Raw genomic sequence first — 27,512 nt, 5'->3', positions numbered from 1 at the left:
AATTGCAAGAGAACACATTCCACGTTCTGATGAAAAAGTTGGTGCATGGTTTTAAGTTTCAATGAATTTGTGTTCAACAATTTAACCTTTCGACTTTTAGAAGTTTTTTGATTAAATTTGCAATGTTTTTACTATTTTTCAAAACTTTTGTATTATATTTATTTTTTTCTTGCTTGAGTAGCCAGGTAAGCTCGTCCAGGGTTCGACAGTATGTTATTAAATAGTTGCTGGGGGGCAATTGAATGGCGTTCGACATTTTAATTTAACGAATTTCTATTTTTTGAAGTTCTTAATTATTGCCTATCGATCTATGAGCCAATGAGTTTTTAATGCTTGGAATTGGGTTACTGGACAGCCTCTGGAGACACAGAAATGCTTCTGAAGATATTTCTGTCACAATTTTTAGCAACATTTCCTTGTAATTTGCAAGTGATTTCTTAAATTTTTTGTTCATTTTCGAGTTAATCGATCTTCAAGGGCCAATGGATTTTTTTCAGGTCTTGCAGATATACTGGACTGATTTCAGAAACAAAAATTGGTTTCGAACGTATTTTTGAAATAGGTTTTTAAAGGGAAAAATACTGCCTTAGGTTTAAAAGCTTCAAGGGTATTAGCAATGAGTATATTTTTGTTTAGTTTTGATTCTTTTAGTTTCTCAATTTTTTGATGATTTTGTTTGTGTTCTGGCTGGCATTGTTCAATTGATCTGCTGGTCAGGTAGAGCACTTTGATTTTTTCATTCAATTCTTTGAATTGTATTTCCGGACTTGTCCTGCTATTTTTTTTACTTCGTCGAACTTTTTTTTCGTTTTACCCATTTTGCCGCTTTTTCGACATTTTGCGTGAAATCTTTTTGACTTCTCTACGCCAATTTCTCCCTTCTCACTCTTCTGTCATTCTGCACAAAGTCCATTTAAAAAGCAGCTGCTCAGCAAAGCAATTCAAAATGAACAGTCAGTTTTAAAAAGTAAAAGTAAAAAGTAAAAGGAAATAGAAACGGTATAAACCCATAAAGCCCATTTTTAGATGCCCGGTACTTGAACGTTGTTCTCATAAGTTTTAGTTACTATCTATGATGCTTATTGGTATTGATACTAGACCCTGTAGCCTCTCTTTGAGAGACAGGAGTATGTTCACTTACGAAATGACATCAAAATAAATCGCACTTGAAATGTTTTTATACCAAAATCAATTTTTGTTGATATTTTCTTTTCTTTCAATCCCAATAGAGTTATGGAAATCATCACCGGCTATTTTCCGGCAATCTGCCGGGTATGTTTTTTATTCACATCTACGTCAATATGCTCACCCAATTGCCCAGGAGTAAATTTAGAAACTTGATCACTTATCTTTTGAAGGTTGAAATACTTTCGCAGAAGAGAAGAGGGTGTAAAGAGATGACTGGAGATTATTACATCGGGCGTTCGATTAACCGTTTTAGTTCACCCTTGTTGAAACCATTTGATGTGTCTCTTAAGGCATCCTCTCAATTTCCATTGACCACTTCATCCTCTCAATTTCCATTGACCACTTCATTATTTCATTACTGGGATATAGCCAATAAAATTTTTATTCTGCATCATTTGATAGCCGCTTCACAACAAAGTATTATTTTTGATGTGCTGAAATCTCGAGATAATAACAACCCCCTTGGTCGATCAAAAATTTTTAATTGATTGTTAAATAGCGGCCGTCAGCCTCTAAAATGGCCTCTAAATTTTTCTTGGTGTAAATCATTTTTTTTCTTAGGAAAATTGACAAAAAAATTGAGAAATTTGAAACCATTTTTCTGATTTTTTTTCAGTTTTTTAGAATTAGAGAAGTTTCTTAGCCTATTATGACTTGGCCATTGTTTTGCGACTTTTTCATTGCTCCAATTGCAACGGAACGTTATTCAGCTTTATGTTTCATTGTACTATTAAAAAAATCATTGAGTTTTTCTAATTTTTCTTTTTTCAAATTGTTTTTGAATGCCGATTCTATTCTTCAGAGTTCAGAAGTTGTTATAGTTGTTTAGTCGTAAGTATGGGCTGTTTTCTCCTTCGTTTCTGGAATTCGTCCGGCTTTGTTTTTACAATTCAAAGAATTTGAATTGTATTGGGGCCCTGTCTTTTGTTCGGTAAAGCGGAGTAGTGATTTTGGTCACGCCGAAACAGGAAGTCGAGCGAAAAAGCGAGTGGTTTTGCAGCGTGAATTTTTAACGCTCTTATTTTAAAGTAGAGTGAGAAAACGGTGTTTGAATAAAAATTCGCTTTCTCGCTAGTGGTTTTTTGTTCACATGCAGCAATATCACTTTGATTTTTTAATGTTTTTTTATTTTTTGGATCGGATTTTTTCTTAATGGTTTTCCCAATGCATTCATGGTTCATTCTAGGCCTAGTGTTTCCTTTGAACCAAATTTCCGTTTCTCGTTTGTGGTTTTTTGTTCACATGCGGCGTTTTGACATTGATATTCTGTTTTTTTTTTTTAATTTTTTATCTGATTTTTTTAGAAATGGTTTTAGCAATTCACTAATTCTTCTAGGCTTAGTATGTTGTTTTGTCAACAAAAATTCTTTGAATTGTACTGGACTTGTCCTTTTGATCACGTTTTTGGTTTTAAATACGTCACGATTTTCACGATGACTTCTGACTTACTTCACTCAGTTTCAAATAAATGGATTTTAAATTCTTTCACACATTGGAATACGCAATGTGGTCAATGCGGTCAGTGTCAATAGAGCAAAATCAAAAGAGACGGGATAAACCGATAAAGCCCAGTCATAAAGTCAGTGCTTTAGTTTATCAAAGTTCATTGTGTTTGCTAGTTGACAGGATTGCTAGTATTTGGGTTAGTGTGGTTGATAGTATTGGGCTTATTAGCTTTAGTTTAGAAGCTGAGCTGAGTTAAGTATAGTTTTAGAATCTAATTGAAACTGCACACCAATTTAAAACATTTTTTGTCACTGAAAAAAACAGAAAAAAATGTTGCCGATTTGTCTATTCGTTTTAATTGCTCTCAAACGAAGTTTGTAGCAATTATATTAGCCCTGTCGGTCTTTTTTCATGCGATTTTTCACTTGACCGATTTTTCAGCTGACGCTTGTTACTTTTCGTCCTCAAAAAGGGGAAATACATGTAGCGCCCAGCTGGCATTAGGTACTCCTAGAGCCTTTCACCTCTGTTTCAGCTCAAAATGTTTTGGAGACTTATACTTGTGGTATGAAACGCGGTTCTTAGATGTTGAAGACACCCCCACTGTTGACCCCCCACTTTTGCTCTTGGTGTCAAGGAACCTCCCCTACGGTTTTATAATAGGTTACTGCATAGTTTCTAGCGGTAGTGGAATGGTTTTAACATCACAATTGTTTTGCATTTTTTGACAAAACGGTCAATTTTTGCAATGTTTTTGACAATTATTTTTCATTATTCACGTCTTACCAGACGCAGGGGTTAAAAAAATGTCCTTATGGGTTTGATAAGTTACTGAAAAATTTTAATTGGCATGGAATAGCTTCAAACTTTTAATGACAAATTTTAGCGATGTTTTTGAATTTTTTTTGAAATTTTTTTCGGTTTTTAGTTTTCTCCATTCTCAAAAGCCGGGAACCTCCTCTGGGTTTTGACAATAGTTTACTGTATAGTTTCTAATTGTAATGGAATGTTTTTAAAGTTTTCAACACCACGAATTTTAGCATTTTTTTTTACAGAGCTTGCAGTTTTTTCCAGTTTTTTAAGTATTTATTGAAGTTTCAAGTTTTTCATTATTCAAGTTTTTCATCCAAGCAGAAAAAATTCGCTATTGTTTGATAATAAAGTACAGGAAAATGTTTTTTGGCCTTGGATTAGTTTTCAACTTTTATTATCACAAATTTTAGCAGTTTTTTATGCAACTTGCAATTTTCTTTTGAATTATTTTTTCATGTTTTAGGTTTCTCTAGGCTCAATAGCCACATAACCTCCTCTAGGTTTTGATTATAGGTTACTGCAGAGCGTCTAGATATAATGGAATATTTTTCAAGATTTTAATATTAGAAATTTTTTTAAAATGTTTTCAATTTCAAGTTTTATCTGTTTGAGTTTTCCGGCACCAGGGTCCTAGGGACCTCCGCCAAGATTTGATGATAAAATTTCGCATAGTTTCTGGAGTTAGAGGAATGGTTATCAATATTTTAATGACACCAGCTTTAGCAGTTTTTTCAAATTTTCGGAAAATTATCATTTTCCAAGTTCCTGGATCTTTATGAGCCAGTGAAACTGTTTAAAGCTTGAAATAGTGATTCTGGATAGTCTCTTGAGACAATGAAATGGTTTTGAAGATTTTAGTATCTTGAATGTTAGCAAGATTTTGTTAAAATTTGCGATTGTTTTAAAAAATTTTCGATTATTTTTGACTTATAACGATCATTACTGGCCAACGAAGCCTTTCAAGTCTTGAAGATGGGTTACTTGACTTGGCTCCAAAGACAAAAGGTAGTTTTTAACAATTTCATAGTGAAATCTGGAAGCTTTTCTTTTAAATTTTGCAGTATTTTGCAAATTTTTAAAATATCAGTTTATTTGATTTATATACTAACAAGGCTAGAAAACTAAAAGTTCCGGAGTCGAATTAAGCTAAAGCTAGCTTCACTAGTGGCTGACTACTGACGAAGCCAGACGCTCACCGGTTGTTTGAGAGCAATTCGCCGACATTAGTCGGTTATGTTTTCTTTTTCTGTTTCAATCCCGATGTGCATCAAGCGCGTCATCGACGGCGATTTTCTGGCAATTTGCCGGCTTTTTTTGTATACATAATCAAAATTTTCGTCGACGTTGACTTGAACGTGCTCGGTCTGAGAAACAAACCCTTTGTTGTCGGTGCGGACTTTTTTTGTTTAAGCTTAGTTTTTAGTTTTTATGATTGCTCATATTAAGACTTGTTTTGCGCTATGAATGTTTTCCGATAAAAATGAATTGCTTTGATTGTATGATATCGTTTTTTATTACTAATGAGGATGCAATTATTTTTTAATAGAAAAGTACTAATCAATATAGCGAATGTTTGAATTCTGCTGTTAAAGCAAAATGTTCATTTTTTGAAGTCTAATTTAAGTTGATATTTTGAGCAACAATTGTAGCCTCTGGCTGATTTTCCCAATTTACTGGGAAAGAGATAAGCTGGGGGAGCATAAATGAAGTGCGCGTGTGTCTAATTAGCCGTTACCACCTCTGGTGCCAATTAAGACTCAAGTTGGATGCTGATTTTATTGATAAAAAATGTAGTGCTAGGAATATTAGCCGACAAGTAAAAAATGCGAAATTTAACCGACGCTCAATTCCGATTTGACAAAAAAAATTGGTCAAAATTTCTCTAGTTTGCACAGCCATTACAATTGGGGTGCAGTCGAGTTGTCAACTTATTTTTTTTTTGGTTGCCGGCTAAGCGTTGTGTTTGTAAAATTTGTTGATTGCAACAAAACGTACGGAGATTAGCCAACTGTTAGCTAACATTCATATAGCCAAGATTTCGCCAGAAGCAACTATTTTCGTGGTCATGGGAATTGCTGTGAGCTGAATGTTAATGTTGAAGCTAATCAGAATCGAGAATCTGATTTCCATTGCTGATTGGCCATTAGTGAAAACTCGACATTTAAACGCATCTTCTAATTTCCCTAATGTTGTGTAAATGCACGCGTGGGCATGTGTGTGTGTACACGTATTTGAGGAAAGGCAGGGAAAAACTATGAGAATTTATTTGCGTATTGATAACTTTGTTAGGAATTGTTGTTTGATTTAATACGTGTGCCTTTACCACTATTGGCGTCCTACTTGCTAATGAGCACCTTAGAACTGTTTGATTGAAATTCATAACAGCAATTGTGGTTATGATAATATTATCTATTTCTGCTGACTTGAGTTCGAACTGAACTTTACCATTAAATGTGGCATTTGATATCCAGTAAGTTGATTTAGTTCTCCATTTTGTTTTCCTGATTTCGGATTCAAACATCCGTTGAAGATTATCTTCGGGGTCCCTTCTCTTATGTAAGTTTTCACGTATTCTTGCCACACAAAACAAAGAGAAATTGAGTGCTTGTAAAAGTTTATTAATTGCCCTCGAAGGAAGTCAGAAGTTATTATAGCCGTGTTTATCTTTTTTATGCGAAATTTTTGCTGAGCAGATTTGACTTTTCATCGAATTGTTTAGCCCTTGGTTTCTCAAATTTTGCGTGACCTTAAGTTGATTATCATTCATAATGTTAAACCAAATTCAAGTAACATGAACGGTGCACTGAAATTGGTTTTCTTACGGCTTGAAGAGTATTGGTGGAGCGTTTTTTATTAGTTGCTCTCTAACGAAGTTCGTAGCAATTATTGTAAACGTGTTGGTCATTCGCTTTACCGTTTTTGCGCTTTTCTTCTAGAACATTCTTTGACTTCTCAAGTGACTTTTTCACGCTTTCGTTCTTCATTTTTGAGTGATCTCTATTGCACTCACTCCGAAGTAAAGCTGGTTGCTAAAATAAAATCGATTGCAGCATGGCAACAAGAAGGGCCTGATAGCCGATTGGGCAGTGCTTCTGGTAAAGGATCGGGAGTTCCATGGTTCGAATCGCGGCGTGGTTAACTATTTTCGCACTCATTAAGAAAATTTTATCTAGGCTACAGCCCCTGAATTAAATTGCCTCGACTGTCGTTCGAGAGCAATTCTTCGGTTTGTTTAATATTTTTTGGAATATATTTAAGACAAGATGTAAAAGTCAATGCCGCACGTGAAAAATAAGTGGTTAGGCCAAACCGCTGATCGAGTTAAAGAGAAGAGAGATAATAGTGGTTTTCTGATCATATCGCATTTTTTAGAGAGGGCGAGAAACTATAGCGTTTAAAAATTTTTGTGAAGCGAGAGAAATTGTCTGATAACGGGGGATTTTTCAAAGCATTTTCCTACAAAGTTTTTTTGGCATAAAGTGCTTTTTTGAAACCATATTCAAAGTTAACTATACATTTGGGCGCATTTTGACCATCTCAATCAGACTTTACGTAATCTTAAGCTATTTCGCCGTTTTAGAGCGCGGCTTTTATGGCGATTTTTGTATGTATTTGTTTGTATTCTTATTTTTTCGATTGATATCAATTCAATTTCGGTTTTGTTGTTTGCGTACTCGACGAAATACAGAAACTGTTTCAAAGGTTTGTTCAAAATAGTTTTGCAGAATTTGCGATATTAAGAGAATTGGTTCTTTATTTCTTTTTATTTTTATCGGTTTTTCTTTTTCGATAAATATCTACTGTTTGTTATTTTTTCTCTCACATTTTCCAGTCATTTGTCGAGCATAAACCAACTATATCACACAATCTGTTATAGACAATTGTTGTTTTCCAAGATATATCATTTTGCTTTTCCCGTCAAATTTTTTAATGCTCTCGTTTGAAGCAATTATAGTTAACTGGTCTTTTTTATGCAAAATCTTTGCTGGACCGTTTTGTTCTAGACAGATTTTTTGAGTTTGGGTGCTTTTCATTGCGCATAATGTGAAATTAAGTCTCTTAAACAGAGGGTTTGGGTGTTCGATCCCCTTCCTAGTCTAAAGTTTTTGCACCATAAAAGTTTTTCTAGCCTCGCCAGTTGTTCGAGAGCAATTCTTGCGACGTTGGTTGGTTTGTTTTCCCGTGTTTGTCTCGAATTGAGTCTTTTATCGACGTAAACAGTTTTTATTAATTTAGTTAGTGATAGGCTAGGGTGTTTGTTGAGGTTGATGACGAGTCGATTCTGGAGTCTTCCGGCCTTTATCTCAATTAATGTCCTTTTGGTCCATCTTCAGCTTCTTAGGTTTTTTTGACGCGATGCGTTCTTTTCTTGCCGATAATTTTTTATTACCTCTCGTGAAATGAACAGGTTTATCTAGAAATCAGTAATGCTTGAGGTCTGTACTATTCTCTAAATTAAATTTTTACAAAATTTGCTGTGGCGGTGTAGGTAGACTCTTGCTATGAAGGATAATTATGGGGGGTTCAGATCCGTTTTCAGCTTGATAGCTCCCCAACCCCTCCCTTCTCAACTGTAGCGGGCTACAATATAATTGAGCCCACGCCAGTCGTTCGAGAACAATTCAACCTAGCTACATTTGATTTTAGGTCTATAATTAGAGCTCTATCTAGAACTCAATTAAGTTCTCAACTTTGAAAGTTGAGAGGTTTGCAGATAAATTAGATATTGATCTAGAGCTTAGATATTTATCCTGTCTTAGTATGAATTTGGAAACTAAGTTAAGTTTCCTATTGCCTTCAATTGAAGTTTTTAGATACTCTTGATCCCCGTTTTTTTATGGAACACTTTGGCCTCGTTTTTCCAATTTGTCCTCGCGGGCTAATGTAATGTACTGAAAAAAATCATTTTCTGCTATTTAATTGCAAGAATAGGTATAAGGGCGTTAATAATTGCTCTCAAGCGAAGTTTCTTGCAATTATATACGTCCTGTGGTCTATTGTATGCATTTTTTTGCTTGACCCGAATTTTCATCTGTTCCTTTTAACTTTTCATCCTCAAAAACGGAATGAGCAGGTGAATTCCGGAGGGCATTAAGTGACTGAGTAGCTAGCTCTCGTAAACTCGTATGCCTGACTAGTCTAAGTATGCGATGCATTGAAACTGTTTTAGGAAACAATTTAGTGCTGTGGAGGTCGTTCTTAATCTAACCACCCCACACCACCAACCCCCCCCCCCCCCTCAATACTTCCTAATCCACACTCCTCCCGTCAATTCGCCCAACGTTAGTCGGTTCTGTTTGCCAATTTGCTGAAATGTTTAGTATTGACCTAATATTCCTGCAATATAATCCTGTAATAACAAAATCTGTAGCATTTTTCTGCGCACGTGAGCATACGTTCGTAATATGCTACATTGTACATTTCATTTTTCAAGGTATCATTTTGTTTCTTTTTTAGTTTTCAATTTCCGTTTTCATTCATACTTCATATTATTTACTGGGTTTTTTTTGCACGCAAGTGATCTAAGGAATCGAATGATTTAAAAATATTTCGATGGCATGTACTGATTGCTGAATCAGGATTTTTGAGCTTGTTTTTAATTAACTCATCTTCTCAAAACGAATTTGATAACTGTTATTTTGATCCTGTTGGTCTCGTAGCAATATTTCTTCGCTTGTCTTGCCGTTTTGTTAATAGAAATCGAGTAAACGTGTAGAACCCGAAGGTTTTGAGGTAGCATATTTGGTTGAAAATATCACATTTGTGATTTTGAGGTTTTGTAGGACTTTTTGCGTGAATTTATGTAGTAGTTACTTGAGACCCAATTCATAGACCTAATTGGTTTTTTGAGCCGTGATATAGGTAGCTGGAAAACTGCTGATTGTCTTCTTTATCAGCAGTTAGTTTTTCGGGAGAACTCTGCGATTAATCACCAACTAGTCTTTCTTTTTTTTTCGTTCAAACTGAAATGGTTCGGTTGATACGTGGTTATCTGCCGTAGAATTTAAATACTTTAACCAACAGGGATGTGTGAACACCAGTGACGAGCGTAGAAAGCATGCTTACACGAAAACATGCCCCGTAGACAAATTTGTCGGATATTTGAAACTTTGAAGCAAATCTGAACCAGTGTTTTGCTGTCACCGTTGCCCACGCGCGCTCTAGGATAAAAAAATGGTCTTGAATAAGACTGGCTGCAAGTTTCGGGTTATTTTATTCAATAAAATTGTACTAATTGCACCTGAGTTAGCTTTGCAGTTTTGTTAGAGCTTAGCTAATTCCATGGGAGATTTAATTTTTTTAAATTTTAAGCGCTGTCAGAAATTTATTAACAATATACTACTACTAACAACAATCGACAAGGAAAAATCTAAAGTTTTTATGGGTTCATACCTGCTGACGATATCCAGTCCTCGCAATTGATTGTATAATAATTCTTTCACAAAAACTACGCAATTAACTTGCAGAAGTGATATCCTATCTCCGTAATGAGATGAGCATAAATTTATCTAATGGTTTCTTTAAATTGTGGTAATAAAAAATACGTTTTTTTTTTTTGGAAGTACTAGTCTTTCATAATTAAATGGATTAATAGAAAAATAGTTGAATATAGTTTAATAGATTAATAGTTTAATAAGATTAATAGTTTAATAGACTAAAAAGTTACTTACTATAATAGTTTTTTACTATAAATATTTTTATACAATCTGCATTCTCAGTACCATTGCTAAGGATTTTGCGTAATTCAATTAGAAAAATATAGCAAAAGGGCGAGGTTACAGTTAACAATTTATTTGAATGTTGGTATTTAATATCGAGTGTTTCTTTAAATTAAACTTTCAGCTGTATCAAGATTTCCAATTAACTGGTCTGTATTAATTTTGTAATTCTCTTATCGCTGCGATTTTCATTTGCACTGAACTGCAAATGAGTTATCACTTTGCTTCGTCAATTTTCTTAATAAAAACTAACTTGTGGTTATTATTGAGTTGTTTGTTTATCTTCATTCTGTGTTAAAGACTAACTTACCTGCCTGCTTTGTGAGCGAATAGGTTCCTTCAGTTTCTTGTTCTGAGGTCCCCCCGCATTTTAGTTCTCGGGTTGGAAAAGCAGATAGAGTGAGAGATATTTTAATTGGGATATTTCCAGCTAAGTTTTCATTTTTGGTGTTTTGGGCTACAATAAGGGCTCGATTTTCAAGTTAATTTTCAGGAAACTATTCTAAAAATGCCTTCAATCTACCTAGAAACAGCTATAAGGCGGGGGGGGGGGGGGGGGGGGGCTAGCAAAAAAGTTGTAATTTGTTTGTGTGTGTGTGGTGTAGGTGTTGTCTCTGGGTACAGAAGTGTTGCCGGAGTACAAGATGCAATCTAAGCCCAGAATCCACAGATGGACTGTGTTGCATTACTCTCCCTTCAAAGCCATGTGGGATTGGATTATTCTTCTACTTGTAATATACACTGCCATATTCACGCCATACGTGGCCGCTTTCGTCCTCTCTGACGAGGAATACCTCCTCAAAAATCAAAGCTCAAACAGCTACAGGTCAGTCATCGGCAACAAGCTTACAACAAAATTATCAAAGTCTGCCGTCAGGCGTCCATTTGCTCAAATTTTGTTTTCTCAATCAGTCTGTTGCAGCTATTCGCGGGTCTGCAATAATGCTGATTGCAAGAGATGCGAGGTTATAGGCAAATATGGAACAGGATCAAGCTTTTGAAGCTTTATCTCGCCCAATAAGACGGGAATCTTCCTTGAAAATTATTTCACCCAATAAGTGGGGATAATTTACACTAATCTACACTTTTGATATCTCGCGCAGCGAGTGGGGAGCTCAAAATTCTATGCCATCGTATGGGTTGAAAATCATTTGTGGGTAACATTTGGGTGCGAGAACAGAAGAAATAACTCTGAAGAGTTTTCCAAGACGTTGGCGGGGCTGATTCGAACTGAATTGATAACAACATCAATGATAGGTTATGAACCAAGATTTCAATTATTTACCTAAACATTTTCACCTGACCATTTTTACCTTATAGTAACTCCTATGCCCTTGACGTTTGGAGTTTTAAGTGATCAAAATTGTGCTCTCATTTATTATTTTAATAAACTGAACCCAATAGGCGGCTGGACGGCATTTTACTACAAATAGGTACTAGAAAAGTGAGACATAATTGGCTTTATTTAGTTATGATAAACTCTAATAACGTCACATGAAACCTCTTCGTGAAAAGAACAGACCCACCGTGCAGGTACAATAGAATCGAGAACCCCGCTAGTAGTTCGAGATCAATTCGTGCGACATCAATCAGTTGGTTATGTTTAAGTCAGGCAACGTGCTCGGTATCAAAAAAGTGAAATTGGCTTCATTTAGTTGTTATGATAAACTCTAATAACGTCATTTGAAACCTCTTCGGGAACAGGCCTGACCCCCCCCCCCCCCGCTCAGTGCCATACTTTCACTTTTCACTTCTTTTTTGTAGAATCGCCTGGCAGAAGCAAGCTTTAATCTTTGTTTCTGGTAACATTTCCAAATATGCAACTGTTAAATACGAATTGTCAGTGGTTTCCTATAGAAAATTGAGCAGCTTTAATAGCCCAAGCATTTTATCGTCAATTTACACTTTCTTGAGCGTAACTGATCTGAAATTTAGTAACTGCTCCTAACTTTTGAACCTCCTGGTTGAGCAATTTTCACTATCTCATTTTTTGCCTAAAATACCTTTGCCATCTTGTTATTGATAACGGCGTCCTCTTGTCCAGTTCTATTTGACAAAGTTCCTCTGTTCCTTGCTTTTGGATAGGTTACCGTAAGATTGTTTGCAAAACCCGTTTTGCGCTTCTTTTATGCTATTGGAACAAACAGTTGATGGACTAGACTTGTGTGGTTTCAAACAAGCCATTAGTGATGAGAATTAATCAATTGCTTCATTATTTGCGTGCATTGATAGTCACTAAATTCGAATAATATGTTTGTTCAGTAAGAGCCGCTACGACGACCCTTTGGTAATCATTGACCTGTTGGTGGACGTGATGTTCATCATAGACATCCTGATCAACTTCAGAACCACTTACGTGAACAAGAACGAAGAGGTCATCTCACAGCCCAGCAGGATAGCAGTACACTACTTCAAGGGGTGGTTCCTGATTGATGTGGTTGCTGCCATTCCATTTGATCTTCTCATGTTTGGAACGGAAGAGGATGAGGTGAGACAACTAGTTGTATAAAACCTGACTAGAAGCTTACTCGGGGGGTGGTCACTTGTAAGAATGTGATTGGTAATGTGATTTTTTTGTAAGAGTCTATAACGGGGTGGGTGGCTTGAAATTTCTTAATCCGGTACAAAAAATGTCCCCCTTTTTCGGTTAAATTAAGTATGGTAAAAAATTCCATATTTCTTTGGGACAGTTATTGCTAGGCGTTCGAAAAGGCATGTGTCCCACCTCATTGTAGAATCTCGCTTGAGAAATTGCGTACATAAAAATGAACGTCATCTCCGCAGTTGAGATTCTAGTACGTTTTTAAGGTTACATGACAATTTACCTAATTCCATTTTACCCAATGCTCTTTGATCTTTTGGTTCAATTATCCGACGTTCGGTTGTGATAGTTTCATATCAAGTCCCACGGGCCATTTAATTGTATTCGGCTAAATAGTCGTTCTGGTAATTTTATTAATTGGGTAAAATAAAGTTGGCATTCGGTAAAATGTCATTGGGTAAAATGTCATTGGGTAAAATGTCAGGTTGGGTATAACAGCATTGGGTAAAATGGAATTGGGTAAATTGTCCTGACACCGGTTTAAGGCTGCGGTAGTGAGCTGTTATTGGACTCTCTTGGTTTTGTACGTCTCGAAGAAGAGTATTGGTTTTTAGAACGCAAGTACCATTCATGCAGACGATGTTTTGACCTAAAAGCAAAAATTGGTAAAATTGCTATGTGAGCTAATTTTTATGGAGCGAGAAAGAATTTATTTCTCACGAGTACAAAATATAAATCAATTAAGTACAATTTATTTATAAAGAGACTCGGAGGGGACAGACAACGGGACTATGTGTCCTCAAAATCCTGCCCTTCGTAGTTGAACTTACTTGTGTAATAGTTGCTCAATAGTAAAAGAGAAAAATGAGAAATTAAATTTTTTTTTCGTAATTTTTTTATGAGTTTTCTGTTCTTTTAATGGAACATCAACCAAGAGCTTAACCATAGACGACTGCTATGGTTGCAGAAGAGCCTAAATTGAAGTTACAAGATTTTTTTTATTTTTTTTGAAAGTTCAGAATTTTTCAATTTGCAACGGAATCGCAAAATTTTTCAAAGAATAGCCATATCTCCTGAAGTATTGGTCCTAGAGTGGTCAATCTTTTCCACCAGAAAGCCAACTATTTTGGGTAATCCTGTAGAAGGCAGGCAAGGGGTAGGGATTTTTTGGGTACCTATAAGGAAAAAATATGTTTGACCAATTCGTCATTATTGAGAATATAGAAATCTTTCAATTTATAATAAAAATTACTCAACTCTTTTGAATTTAGGTTTTCAACATTATCTAATAGGTTTTGTTTGGCGAGGCAGTTGAACAGCTCTGTAGCACGGTACTTTACTGATAGTCTTTAAATTTTTTTCTTGCAAATCGGTTCATGAAGGAGATTCAGGGAGCCATTTCTGGTGAATTTTTTCTTATTAAAACAAAACATTTTATTCAAGAAATTTTCTGAATGTAAGCCATGAACAGAACGAAGAACAAACTTGAGCAGCTCATAAATATGCAGTTCATACACGGTTAGAATCTTATGCTTGACAAATAAATCTTCGGAATGATCAGAGCGCCTACGAAAATAAATAAATTTCAATATTTTTTTCTGAATTAGGTAATTTTTTTTTCAAACTTGACGCATTTGAGCAACCGTTAACTAATATGCCATATTAAACTATTGTATTTATTTTACTTTTATAATATCTTAAAAGCAATTTCCGCGGTACATAATGTCTAAGCTTCGAAATAATCCCACACTGTTTTCCTAGTCTCTTTTTCACATAATCAATATTAGCAACAAAAGATAGTTTGGAATCTAATCTTAAACCAAGATACTTAAATACTTGTTTAAGAGAAACTGGACAATTATTTATAGTAAATGATGGAATGGAAGCACTTGTGTTTATATTCATTTGTACAGTTTTTTCTAAGTTAAGAGATAACTTGTTTGCTACAAGCCAGCAACTTATCTCTTTCAGATCTGATTCAATTTGATTCTTATTACAACCTATTGAGGATCTATTTGTGTCATCGGCAAAAAGAATTACATCAGTATGTTTGCAACACTCAGGTAAGTCATTAATATATTTTATGATCAACAAAGATCCAAGTATTGATCCCTGTGGAACTCCACAGTTCACTTTTCTCCAATTTGATAAATGACCATTTATTTCAACCTTTTGGTATCTGTTTGCGAGGTATGATTGAAACCACTTCAAACAATTGCTACGAATACCATATCTTTCTAATTTCCAGAGCAAAATTTGATGATCTATTGTATCAATTGCATTTTTGAGGTCAAGGAAGAAATTTAAAACTGGCAAATCATTACAATTTCTAATTTTTTCAATAAATTCTACGAGGGCATCAATTGTACCATCTTTAAGTCGAAAGCCAAACTGTTTGCATGAGAATAGTAATTGCTTTTCAAAGAAATGGTATACTCTGTTGTACATAACTCGCTCAAAAATTTTGCCCCAGATACTCAACAAAGATATAGGTCGATAGTTATTTTCATCAGTTTTATCATCATAGAGTGGTCAATCTTTTCCACCAGAAAGCCAACTATTTTGGGTAATCCTGTAGAAGGCAGGCAAGGGGTAGGGATTTTTTGGGTACCTATAAGGAAAAAATATGTTTGACCAATTCGTCATTATTGAGAATATAGAAATCTTTCAATTTATAATAAAAATTACTCAACTCTTTTGAATTTAGGTTTTCAACATTATCTAATAGGTTTTGTTTGGCGAGGCAGTTGAACAGCTCTGTAGCACGGTACTTTACTGATAGTCTTTAAATTTTTTTCTTGCAAATCGGTTCATGAAGGAGATTCAGGGAGCCATTTCTGGTGAATTTTTTCTTATTAAAACAAAACATTTTATTCAAGAAATTTTCTGAATGTAAGCCATGAACAGAACGAAGAACAAACTTGAGCAGCTCATAAATATGCAGTTCATACACGGTTAGAATCTTATGCTTGACAAATAAATCTTCGGAATGATCAGAGCGCCTACGAAAATAAATAAATTTCAATATTTTTTTCTGAATTAGGTAATTTTTTTTTCAAACTTGACGCATTTGAGCAACCGTTAACTAATATGCCATATTAAACTATTGTATTTATTTTACTTTTATAATATCTTAAAAGCAATTTCCGCGGTACATAATGTCTAAGCTTCGAAATAATCCCACACTGTTTTCCTAGTCTCTTTTTCACATAATCAATATTAGCAACAAAAGATAGTTTGGAATCTAATCTTAAACCAAGATACTTAAATACTTGTTTAAGAGAAACTGGACAATTATTTATAGTAAATGATGGAATGGAAGCACTTGTGTTTATATTCATTTGTACAGTTTTTTCTAAGTTAAGAGATAACTTGTTTGCTACAAGCCAGCAACTTATCTCTTTCAGATCTGATTCAATTTGATTCTTATTACAACCTATTGAGGATCTATTTGTGTCATCGGCAAAAAGAATTACATCAGTATGTTTGCAACACTCAGGTAAGTCATTAATATATTTTATGATCAACAAAGATCCAAGTATTGATCCCTGTGGAACTCCACAGTTCACTTTTCTCCAATTTGATAAATGACCATTTATTTCAACCTTTTGGTATCTGTTTGCGAGGTATGATTGAAACCACTTCAAACAATTGCTACGAATACCATATCTTTCTAATTTCCAGAGCAAAATTTGATGATCTATTGTATCAATTGCATTTTTGAGGTCAAGGAAGAAATTTAAAACTGGCAAATCATTACAATTTCTAATTTTTTCAATAAATTCTACGAGGGCATCAATTGTACCATCTTTAAGTCGAAAGCCAAACTGTTTGCATGAGAATAGTAATTGCTTTTCAAAGAAATGGTATACTCTGTTGTACATAACTCGCTCAAAAATTTTGCCCCAGATACTCAACAAAGATATAGGTCGATAGTTATTTTCATCAGTTTTATCACCCTCTTTGTGAAGTGGAATAACTTTAGCTTCAGCGAGATTCTTTGGAAACACACCTTCCCTAAATGTCATGTTAATTAGTTCACAGAGAAATGGAGCGGTAATATCCGAACTGATCTTTGTCAAGATATTACTCAAATTATCTAGACCAGATAATGATTTATTATCAAGTTCATTCATGATGCCTAGGATTTCCTCATCGGTGGTTTTACATAAGAACATGGATTTATTATTACACTTGATAGATATAAATGGTGCATCTGGTATTTTCGAGGCATTCTTCTTACCAATATCTGCAAAATGGTCATTAAAAGAGTTAGCAATCTCATCATTTGTCACGTTTAAACTAGCACTTGATTTGAGAAATGGTACATTTTTACTCACTTGATTTTTACCAGAAAGATCATTAAGTAATTTATATGTTTGTGTTGAGTCTCCTATGCAAGATTCGAAACGATTTGCGTAAAAACATTTTTAGCAATTTTGACTGAATTTTCACACTTGGTACGTAATCTCTTGAGGTTATTTGAATGACTGATGTTTCTTGTGCTTTTCCATTTACGATGAGCCTTGTTTTTATGCGTTCTTAGATTTTTAATATCATTGGACATCCATTTTGGATTCTTATTTGATTCATTTTTGAACGTTCTGAAAGGAGCGAATTCATCGGTTATCTGAAGGAAAAAATTTTGAAATTGATTAAAAGCTGCATCAGCATTAACCGCATTCAGTATTGTCGTCTTATAGGCATGCAAATAATTTTTTAATTCCGATTTATATTGACATATCTCTTTTACATTTTTTAGGAAAGACGTATCACGGTATATGAATGTTGGAGTAACTTCGCAACATTTTCGCTATTTAATTAAGACTGGATAATGATCTGAGAAACTTTGATGTTCAAGTACAAAGCATTCGGGTGATGTAATATTTTGGTGGACTATATGATCTATACAAGTTATGGATGAACTTGTAACTCTGGTTGGCGCGGGTTCAAATAAATCAAATCCATTTGAAACTATTGTGTTTTTATAATTTTTTACTAGTTGATTTTCTTTGAAAATATCGATGTTCAAATCACCACACATAATAAATGGAACTTTTGTTGATGAAAAGCTTTCCATTAAAATATCCTTTTTCTCAACGAATTCGTTTTTGTGATTCCTAGGCGGATTATAAATAACTAGTACTCTAAACATTTCATCACCCTTACATACATCAGCCATTAGTGCTTCATCCAAATTAGTACTTATTTCCTTAATCAACGTGCAATCATTTTTCACTTGAATCATTACACCACCGCCTCTAGAGATACGGGTTTTAGCTATTAATTGATTATAGCCATGAACTAAGTAACATTTCGGATCATCATTTTCTGTTAACCAAGTTTCGCTTAGACATAAAACAGAAGGAGGAGACTCAAGACCTAGTATAAGTGCTTCCAAATTGTCCAGGTTATTTTTTATGGAACGTACATTGATATGCATAATAGTTACTTGATTAAGTTCCTTTTTCGGCATTCCGAAACTTAGTATTTTTATCAGTTGCATTTATTCCTAAATCAGTATCAACATTATCAGTAACTCTTTCCTTGTTAACTTCCTTCAAAGCCAGCACTAGCGCGGGAACAAGATTTATCACAATATCATTAACCAAATTGGGATTGTCATCAGGCGTTTCATCAGTCTCCATAGCTGGGGATAGCTGCATTCTTTTTCGTGTCACAATTTGAGTAACGGTGCTCATGGGTTTTCGGGTCAAATTAGGCATTTGCATGGGTGTATTGATACATTTACCAATTTCAAATACCGGTTTGGGTGGTGTAGACTTCTTAGAAAGACCAGGAGCAACAAAATCACGGAGCTCATTAGTTGATTTAACTTGAGCAGCATCAGCATTGGGCAGATTCTGGTTGTAGACATAGACATCTTGTTTCCTAGTAAAAGTTAGAAGTCCCATTTGTTTTGCTTCAGTTCTTACTTCCCTGTCTCTCGAAGCTAGACATTCTTCAATTTGTACGGGTCGGCCTAATGAATTGCTTACGCCCTTGAGCCAGATTCTTCTACGCCATTTTAAATCACGGTCCTGGTGATATATAAACTTCACGATTATAGGGGCGTTCGGGCTTTGGTTTAATGGGTGACACGCTGCTAGGCTAGTGAGGTTGAAATTGTCTGCTGTTTGAAAAGAAACATAATGCTTGATAGTGCGTCGCCTTTGCATTCGACATTGTAGAAAATTAGGCACAGTTTTCTCGAGTACTTTTCAAGTTCAACAATTCGCTCATCCAGTTTGTGTATTGCATTTGTGTTGATGTTCGTCGTATCTTTCATGTGTCCTTGACTCTCTTTAAGCCTCCTCAGTTCACCGTTCTGCTTTATTATCATTCGCATCATTTTTCGCATAAGATCTTTCATCGTCGAACCCACACCATCGTCATCATCTAGTTTTTCAACCTCATCCGCAATAGAGTCAACGTCAACTTCAAAGCATTCTTCAACATCATCAAATTCCATGTTCAATCTCTATTTTAATAAGTTTATCACGACAATTGGGCTAATAATCAAACTACTGACCGCGAGGAACCTCAAGGTAGCCTTTTGCGATCAAGGGGAATGTAAGAGACTTCAGTCTTAACGTCTTCCAGCGGAACCTCAAGGTAGCCTAATCTGGAAGAGCAAAAAGACCAAGAGTAACTTACTTTACCAGGTGCTGCAGATACACCGACAGTCGTTCGTGAGACACTCGTATTTCTTCAAGTTTCGACGGGAGTTGAACTCTTTGCTGTACTTCTTGTATAACACCTTCTCCTTGACGAGATTGCGCAGGTTGTTTAGACCATCTTCGTTTAAGTGAAGGAGGTCCTTCTTGCTGAAGTACCGTGCACCTGTTAAGTGTTGTTTGTTTAACGGACCTGTAGTTCCACTCTACTTTACAGGGCTTTTTGGGTTTGCGTTCAGCTATGTCCTGTAAGAGGTCGTTGACGGCTTTCGATCTTGTTTTGTTCTCGTCACGTTCTGGCACTCCCAGCACGAAGACAGAGGGTGCTCGGTTGCAAAGGAAATTTGCGAGCTCAACAATATCGTCTGCTACTTTTCTGTCGGGAGTAAGGGAGGGTTCAGTGAAATTGTAAAGTTCGTTACCTCCAATGAAGAGAATTATGATGTCAAACAGACCAGCTGGGGGGACGTAGTCGTAGGCGTGTCTGACTGAGGCACCTGGTAGGGAGACGATATTGAGGTTGCCTGCGTCCCGGTAGCGTGCCTGAGAGTGCAATCAGGAGGTACTTCGTCGATGATGTTCTGGTGACGTGATATCTTGACTTCTTCCTCTCTGACATTCAGAACCTTTTCTCTAAAATCCTCCCACGTGAGGCCTTCCACAAAAGGTCGCAAGCATTACAAATCTATTTAATAAGTTTATCACAACATTTAGGCTAAAGAAGTTTTTGATCATGCGCTGCGTTCAGTGAATGAGTTTTTGTCTTTTAAAAGTGTTTTTGACAGAATGGCGCATATAGATAACCGTTTTTAGCCGTTTTTTCGCCCGACTGACTCAGTTTTTTCGTTTTCACTTTGATTTTTTGTGGCAATATTTTATAGTCTATGCTTTATTAATATGTAACCCTCTGAAAGATACCACAGTGTTTTTGAGAGCAAAAAAATGCCTTTCCAGTATAAAATGTGCACAATTTCTCAATTGTTTTGTAAATTTTTGGCTTTTTGATGAATTTCTCATTTTCACTAACCCGGCTTTGGAGGTTTTTGTTGCTCAAATTTGTTTCTGTATTACTTTTCACTGAGGAGCTACTTAGCCTGATTTATTGTTAACATAAATGCATATTCGCATATCTGTAGTGCCGATTCCGTATTTTGTATTACATTTTTCTAGTATTTAAAGCATTATAACTCAGCTTAAATTAAGTGAGAAAAGAGCAGAAAAATGAAAAAAAAAATGTGCAAGCCTTGATTTTTCTCGGACAATCTATTCAGTATTTCACCGATACCACTTGTATCTCTCCGCAAAGCATGTCAACATGATCAGCCAAAATTGACTTCATAGATTAAAAGTGAGATGGGAGCAAAAGTTCCTAACCTGCATGTTAGCAGGATTGTTCTCTATTGTAGACTACGACGTTGATTGGTTTGTTGAAAACTGCGCGTCTGTTGCGACTGGTGAGAGTGGCGAGGAAGTTGGACAGATACTCAGAGTATGGAGCTGCAGTCCTGTTACTCCTCATGTGCACATTTGCCATGATAGCACACTGGCTAGCCTGTATCTGGTACGCCATCGCCAATGTGGAACGACCCACGCTCGAAGTAAGCTCATTTCCAACTAATTTTTGGACATTTTCTAAGGCCACGACCCTGGTCGGACTATTATCACGAATGAATCAGTTCTGCAGTGCGAGTGTTCTTCAGTCCAATTACAAAAGTAAAATTTAATTTTTATTGGTCTAGTTACAGGTTTATATGACACGCTTCGTTCGAAAATGTCGTCTTTATATCAAAGAGTATTTGTGTAGATTGATATTAATATCGAAAATAATTGATAGCTCACGGCGTCTTCATATGAAAACAGATGTACTATCTGTAGAGCTTTGAATTATTCAAATGCGTATTTCAAAACAAGGTTTTGGCTAAACCATGTGATGGAAATTTGAACGGAAACTCTTTAGCTCGAAAAACTCCCTAAAAAGTCATACAAAACTGTCCAAATCTTAGGCCAGCTATAAAAAAATTGAAACGGCATCTAATACACCAATTTTTATTCCACTTGAAAGAATTATTGGGGGCTTCAAAAATTGTTTTTCTATTATAGCTCGCTCACAGAACCTTCATTCCAAATATGAACAAATAGTATTTGTAGATTTCTATCTGATTTTCATGGTAAAAATGAACCCAAAGGTTAAATTATTTTTCTGTCGATTGTTATTGCGGGCCTAATTTTTTTTAAAAATTCCCAAGGATTGCGATTGTGTCGGTGCTCTTTTTTTGATGATTGAACAAAGTTTTGCTTTTTGGGCTGGAATTTTTTGCTCGTGCGGCAATGCAATTTGATTGATTGCTGTTTTCAGTGCTTATTCTCTTGCGTGCTAATGAAATGTTACACTTATGTTCTAATTGTGCCTCATTTCAATTGTCTGAATCCCAAATTGGGCAGCTAGTGCTCGTTATGAATTGAACACTATTTGGTATCATTAAACATTATCTGAATTATTGATCTTTGCTCGTTTGTTATTGGCCGCGGTCAACCCCAGAACGGCTATTGTTTCGGTGCTTCTTTGTTTTTCGATTTTCTTTTGGATCAGTTTTTTCGTTAATAATGGTCTTTTTTTCGCTGCTAATATTGGCCTCAGCTTGTTTTTTTTTATTTGCCAAGATTTTTGTTGTGACCATATGAGGTCACAATAACTTCAAATTTGCTTTTTGTCCCTTAGTTCATGCCATTTCAACCAAAATGCGTAACGTCATTTATCACACTTAATGGAGCAACTTTTTTTTCATACGCATGGTTAAGTTTTTGGTCATACATGAGTTACCTCACCCTCAAAAACCACTTCCTTACTCTGAAATTGACTTCACTTTAATTCAAAGAGATAAGGTAAATTGAAGGTTGCTTGAGGTTAGCTAATAGAGGCATCAATAATGTATACCGATTCTTGATCCAAAATATAACATCTCAGAATTTAATTTAAAAAGGTTTCTTTTTGGTCTGTTGTTTCAACTACTTTTGCGACTGCTGATCTACAAAGCTATTTTGGCTTTATTTTGGCAATCCGCCAGCTACGTTTAGATTTTTTGGCCTCTTATCATTATTGTCAGGTGACGAGGCATAAATTATTTCAGTTCGGTTAAATTTAAAATTGGTTCCGGTCAAAGAATTTGACAGCCCTTGTTCAATTTCGCAGCATTTTTTTTAGTTTTGCTCATTTTTGTTGTTTTTATTGTCTTATCGCAGTCTCGTTGATGTCAGCTCTCATTGGTCGAGGATCTCGTAAATGTGAATTTCATTAATGACATGACATCAAGCAGTGGTATTCATGATTTTGACACCTTTTTGAAATTATTTTTGAGTGTTGCCAGTTCTTGTTTTTTTGGTCTTGTCGTTTATCCTAAATCATAACTGTACTGATGTTAGTCTTATTACTGACTATGTTATTTTTATTAGCAGTGTGGTTTTTGTGAATCACCAATGGTTTTGTTTTGCTTCGTTTTTTGATTAGTAGTTTTCATCGCTATATTTTGCGTTCTTATTTGCTTACTGTATTTTTTCTGGCGTACATTTGGTGTACCGGAAATCATTTTTGCTCTCGAGAGTCTTTTTCTGGATTATTTTTCCATCGCATTTAATGATTCATGCGTGTTTTTAAAAATTTAATTGAACATATTTTTTTGCAACGCTCTTTTATTCGAAAGTTTGAATGGTTAAGAATTTCGAATGAAAAGTCAAGTGAAGTATCGGTAGCACGGACTTAAGTTTTCTTTGTCTTGTTTGTTCCTCATAAAGAACTAATCAGACAGTTATATTATCCAGAAATATGCCGGCTTTTTTTGTCAGGCTCTAACCCATTTTTAGACAACTGAATAGTTGAAGTCAATTAGAATCAGTTATTCTGTGAGACTGATTGTGTTATAATCATAGGGTAGTTTGTCTCTTGCAACGCCTATTTTTATATTTAGCAGAGCAGCCAATTTGGGTGTTTTAACTGTGTTCGAATTCGTTGATACTGTTTTAGTTTTGTATTTGTTGGCTTGATTAATATTTATGATCCTTCTTTTAGAGACGGAAAGAAAATAAAACTTGGTGAGTTAAATGATTATTTGAACCTAAGTACACAAAAAAAACTTCAAAATGATGAAGTATCTGTAATTCAAGACACCTTTGAGTGAAATATTATAACTTGTCACGTGGATTAGAGCTGTTATGTTTTGACATGTAGCACAAGATAGGCTGGTTAGACCACTTAAGCGACCAGATAAAGGAGCCATTCAATGCCACCACTGGACTGGGGGGACCCTCGACCAAGTCCAAATACATCACGGCACTCTATTTCACCTTTTCCAGCATCACAAGTGTCGGATTTGGGAATGTCTCTCCAAACACAAATGCCGAGAAGATATTCTCCATTATGATCATGCTGGTCGGATGTGAGTCTGTGTTACGTAATATGTATCTGTTGTTCGCGTAATGTGTTGCGTAACAATCGGGTGGTGGTACTTTTGGTGGCGTAAAATAAGAATATATAGGTCGATGTTTCCGTGTACATTTATTACCAGAAAGTGTGTATTTGTCTAAAAGTACACAAGGTATAAATATTGTATTGTTTAAGTAACCATTGTTTGGGTGACAAGTTTTATAACATTTGCTGCTGATTTGTATTTTTGAGCTGCTTGTAATGTTATTATCAGGATCTGTTTTTTGTCTAATTATTTAAAAATGCTCCGATAGCTAGTCATCTTTCTCTTTTTGTATCAATTTTGTAGCTTTTAGCCTTCATCGAGGTTTTAATGACATTACATGAACCTGGACATGTCGACTGAGACACCTTTAACATCATTAAACTGCGAGTGCCATGAACTTCAAAATTGTAAAACCCCTCACGCTTTGCAGTAGTACGTTTTTGCGATCAATTAATTGTAAGGCAGAAATATGCGACTGATGTATTGTCAACAAATAAGTTTCATCATGCAATGTCTTTCAACTAAAATATCACAACGCCTGACGACAGTTAGTTTAACTAACGTCTATCTATTCCTTGTTTAGTTTAGTAACAAGTGAACATCAGTATCTTTGCTGAAAACTTTCCGGTATTTCTAATTCTATCTCTCAATTAAGCGTTCCGACCTGATCTTTATCTCAGTGCTTATCTTAAATCCTTTGCTACATAAAGCGATCTTTTTGCTGCAGTCTTACTCTTTCTGAACTGGGAATTTTCGCTTCAGCTGATTCAAAAGATTATCAGAAAATAATCACTTTTTTTAAAAAATGTACATGGCAATATGCGTATCGAGTCGCAACTATCAGATGAGAGTTACGGCCTATCGCAGCAAATTTTGTTGGTGACAATACAAACTCTCAAATAGTGACATTCTTGGTTCTTTTTATTTGAGGTTAAATTTGCGGCTCAATTGTTTCAAGATCTTGTAATTGGATTTGCCAAGTCCAAACGAAATATGCTCTTGTGTTCGTCTTGCCCTCCAATAAATTTCTCTCCATTTTTCTGAACTGTGTTATGGTCACACGATTGTTCTTCTAGTCACACTTATTTGTTGAAACATTTTTATTGACATTCATTCAACAGCCAGAGGATGCTGAGCGAATCACTTAGTTGCAACCATGCGTCTCTGAAAAGGTGCTTCAAGTTTCGCCGTCACCATTGCTCAGCTTAAATTTCCATTAATCTAGACCAACTTTTCTCTGAACTGAGGACTAACTAAAGTTGTTTAAGGCGAATAAAGTTATCCATTAAAAGGTCAATCAGCTTCATTATTTTTGTGCTCTCTGAGAAAACACGCCATGTTGCTCACATGACTTTGGAATGGAATGTTTTAGAAGGTTGAGAGTGAACAATCTAGTGTAAATTGTGCATACGATAAGCTTGAAAAGAAGCTCTACTTTTTCAACGTATACTTGGCTAGAGAAATTAAGCCTTGAGAACCAAGAAAGAACGCGAGAACGGATTATAAGAGATGCCCAAGTTCAAGAGCTTAAGACCAGTTGGTGTTATTGAGTAGCACACGGCTTGCAAGTAAGAGATGCTGGTTTGAATCCAGTACTGTTCCATTTTCATAGTAGTTGCCCCTGCATAGACCTCCTAACAAAATGGATACAGTATTCGGCCCGTTTGGAGCATAATAATTGTCACTTCTATCCTCAGCTGCCGTCAAACTGAGCAAGTCATCATAACTGTTTGAGTCAGGGCATGAGGCTCGGTTGCAGTGTCGGCATGTCCAAGGCTGCTGTCTGACGCAATTTTCAAACTAACAAATAAATGTCACCTGGACGCTAGTTGTCATCAGAAAATTCGATCTGTTTGTTGTAGCCTTACTCTTTCTTAACGGGGAGTTTTCACTTCAATTGATTCAAGATATTATCTGATTGCTCTAATTTTTTCATTCAATGGGCATTCATTCAACAGCCAGAGGATGCTGAGCGAATTACTTAGTTGCAACCATGCGTCTCTGAAAAGGTGCTTCAAGTTTTTTTTCGCCGTCACCATTGCTCAGCTTAAATTTCCATTAATCTAGACCAAGTTTTCTCTGAACTGAGGACTAACTAAAGTTGTTTAAGGCGAATAAAGTTATCCATTAAAAGGTCCATCATCTTCATTATTTTTGTGCTCTCTGAGAAAACACGCCATGTTGCTCACATGACTTTGGAATGGAATGTTTTAGAAGGTTGAGAGTGAACAATCTAGTGTAAATTGTGCATACGATAAGCTTGACAAGAAGCTCTACTTTTTCAACGTATACTTGGCTAGAGAAATTAAGCCTTGAGAACCAAGAAAGAACGCGAGAACGGATTATAAGAGATGCCCATGTTCAAGAGTTTCAGACCAGTTGGTGTTATTGAGTAGCACACGGCTTGCAAGTAAGAGATGCTGGTTTGAATCCAGTACTGTTCCATTTTCATAGTAGTTGCCCCTGCATAGACCTCCTAACAAAATGGATACAGTATTCGGCGCGTTTGGAGCATAATAATTGTCACTTCTATCCTCAGCTGCCGTCAAACTGAGCAAGTCATCATAACTGTTTGAGGCAGGGCATGAGGCTCGGTTGCAGTGTCGGCATGTCCAAGGCTGCTGTCTGACGCAATTTTAAACTACCAAATACATGTCATCTGGACGCTAGTTGTCATCAGAAAATTTGATCTGTTTGTTGTAGCCTTACTCTTTCTTAACGGGGAGTTTTCACTTCAATTGATTCAAGATATTATCTGATTGCTCTAATTTTTTCATTCAATGGGCATTCATTCAACAGCCAGAGGATGGCTGAGCGAATTACTTAGTTGCATCCATGCGTCTCTGAAAACGTGCTTCAAGTTTGTTTCGCCTTCACCATTTATGCTCAGCTTAAATTTCCTCTAATCTAGACCAAATTTTCTCTGAAATGAGGGCTAACTAAAGTTGTTTTGGTTTGGTTGCAATGACGACACGTCCAAGGCTGCTGGCTGACAAAATTTTCAAACCGCCAAGAAAACGACATCTGGACGTTAGTTGCCTGAGTAAACGAAAAAGAAGAAAGCAATCGATGAATTTAAAAAAGAGGAGCGGGGCGGTAATCTCAATTAGTAGACTGTTGACGAATTAGAACTATTTCAGCAACAAACTACATAATATAAATTTTGAAAAAAATTGAATAAAAAATATCGTCAACTTAGCTGCAGCGAACAATTAAACCAATTTGTTGGCTGATTTTGATTTGTGTACTTTGTGTGGCGAGAGTTCTGTGTCACAAAGACTTTCAACAGCCACGAAGAAATTGTCTTGGTCTAGACAGTGCAGTTTCTAGATAACCCAGTTAAACTATGTTTTGCAGTATTGCCTCAAGCTTATCAACGTGCTTTTGTATCTTGAAAGTATAATAATTGATCGCATCGAACACAACATATTTCATTATTTGAAATATCAAGAATGCAACAATTCATGTTGGATAGCATCAGTTGCTTGTTTGTTGTAATTGGTGATGTCGTTCCGGTAATTGGTGATGCCTAATTCCGGTAATTAGTCCGGTAATTAGTCTGCTGCCTAAGATCTCATTGATATTCGAAAAGTTACTCAATAAGTTTCTTATTGATCTACTCAAGAAAAAATGTATCCGAGACAGTATGGTTTCCAGTCTAAGA

The 27,512-nt window shown here is 35.7% G+C and overlaps 1 protein-coding gene across 1 annotated transcript in view; it reads left to right on the top strand.

Annotated features, from left to right (window-relative positions):
* Positions 1–27,512, top strand: part of LOC142350954 (voltage-gated inwardly rectifying potassium channel KCNH2-like) — a 349,390-nt gene that overhangs the window by 263,110 nt on the left and 58,768 nt on the right. The window contains exons 17-20 of the mRNA XM_075402980.1: positions 10,772–10,992; positions 12,429–12,654; positions 20,792–20,983; positions 23,608–23,815. Of these exons, the coding sequence (XP_075259095.1) occupies positions 10,772–10,992; positions 12,429–12,654; positions 20,792–20,983; positions 23,608–23,815 (847 nt within the window). The remainder of the gene's footprint in view (positions 1–10,771; positions 10,993–12,428; positions 12,655–20,791; positions 20,984–23,607; positions 23,816–27,512) is intronic.

The sequence above is a fragment of the Convolutriloba macropyga genome, chromosome 12, assembly GCF_964194025.1.
Source record: "Convolutriloba macropyga chromosome 12, txConMacr16.3, whole genome shotgun sequence".
NCBI lineage: Eukaryota > Metazoa > Xenacoelomorpha > Acoela > Convolutidae > Convolutriloba > Convolutriloba macropyga.
This window is presented reverse-complemented; position numbering and strand designations above follow the sequence as displayed.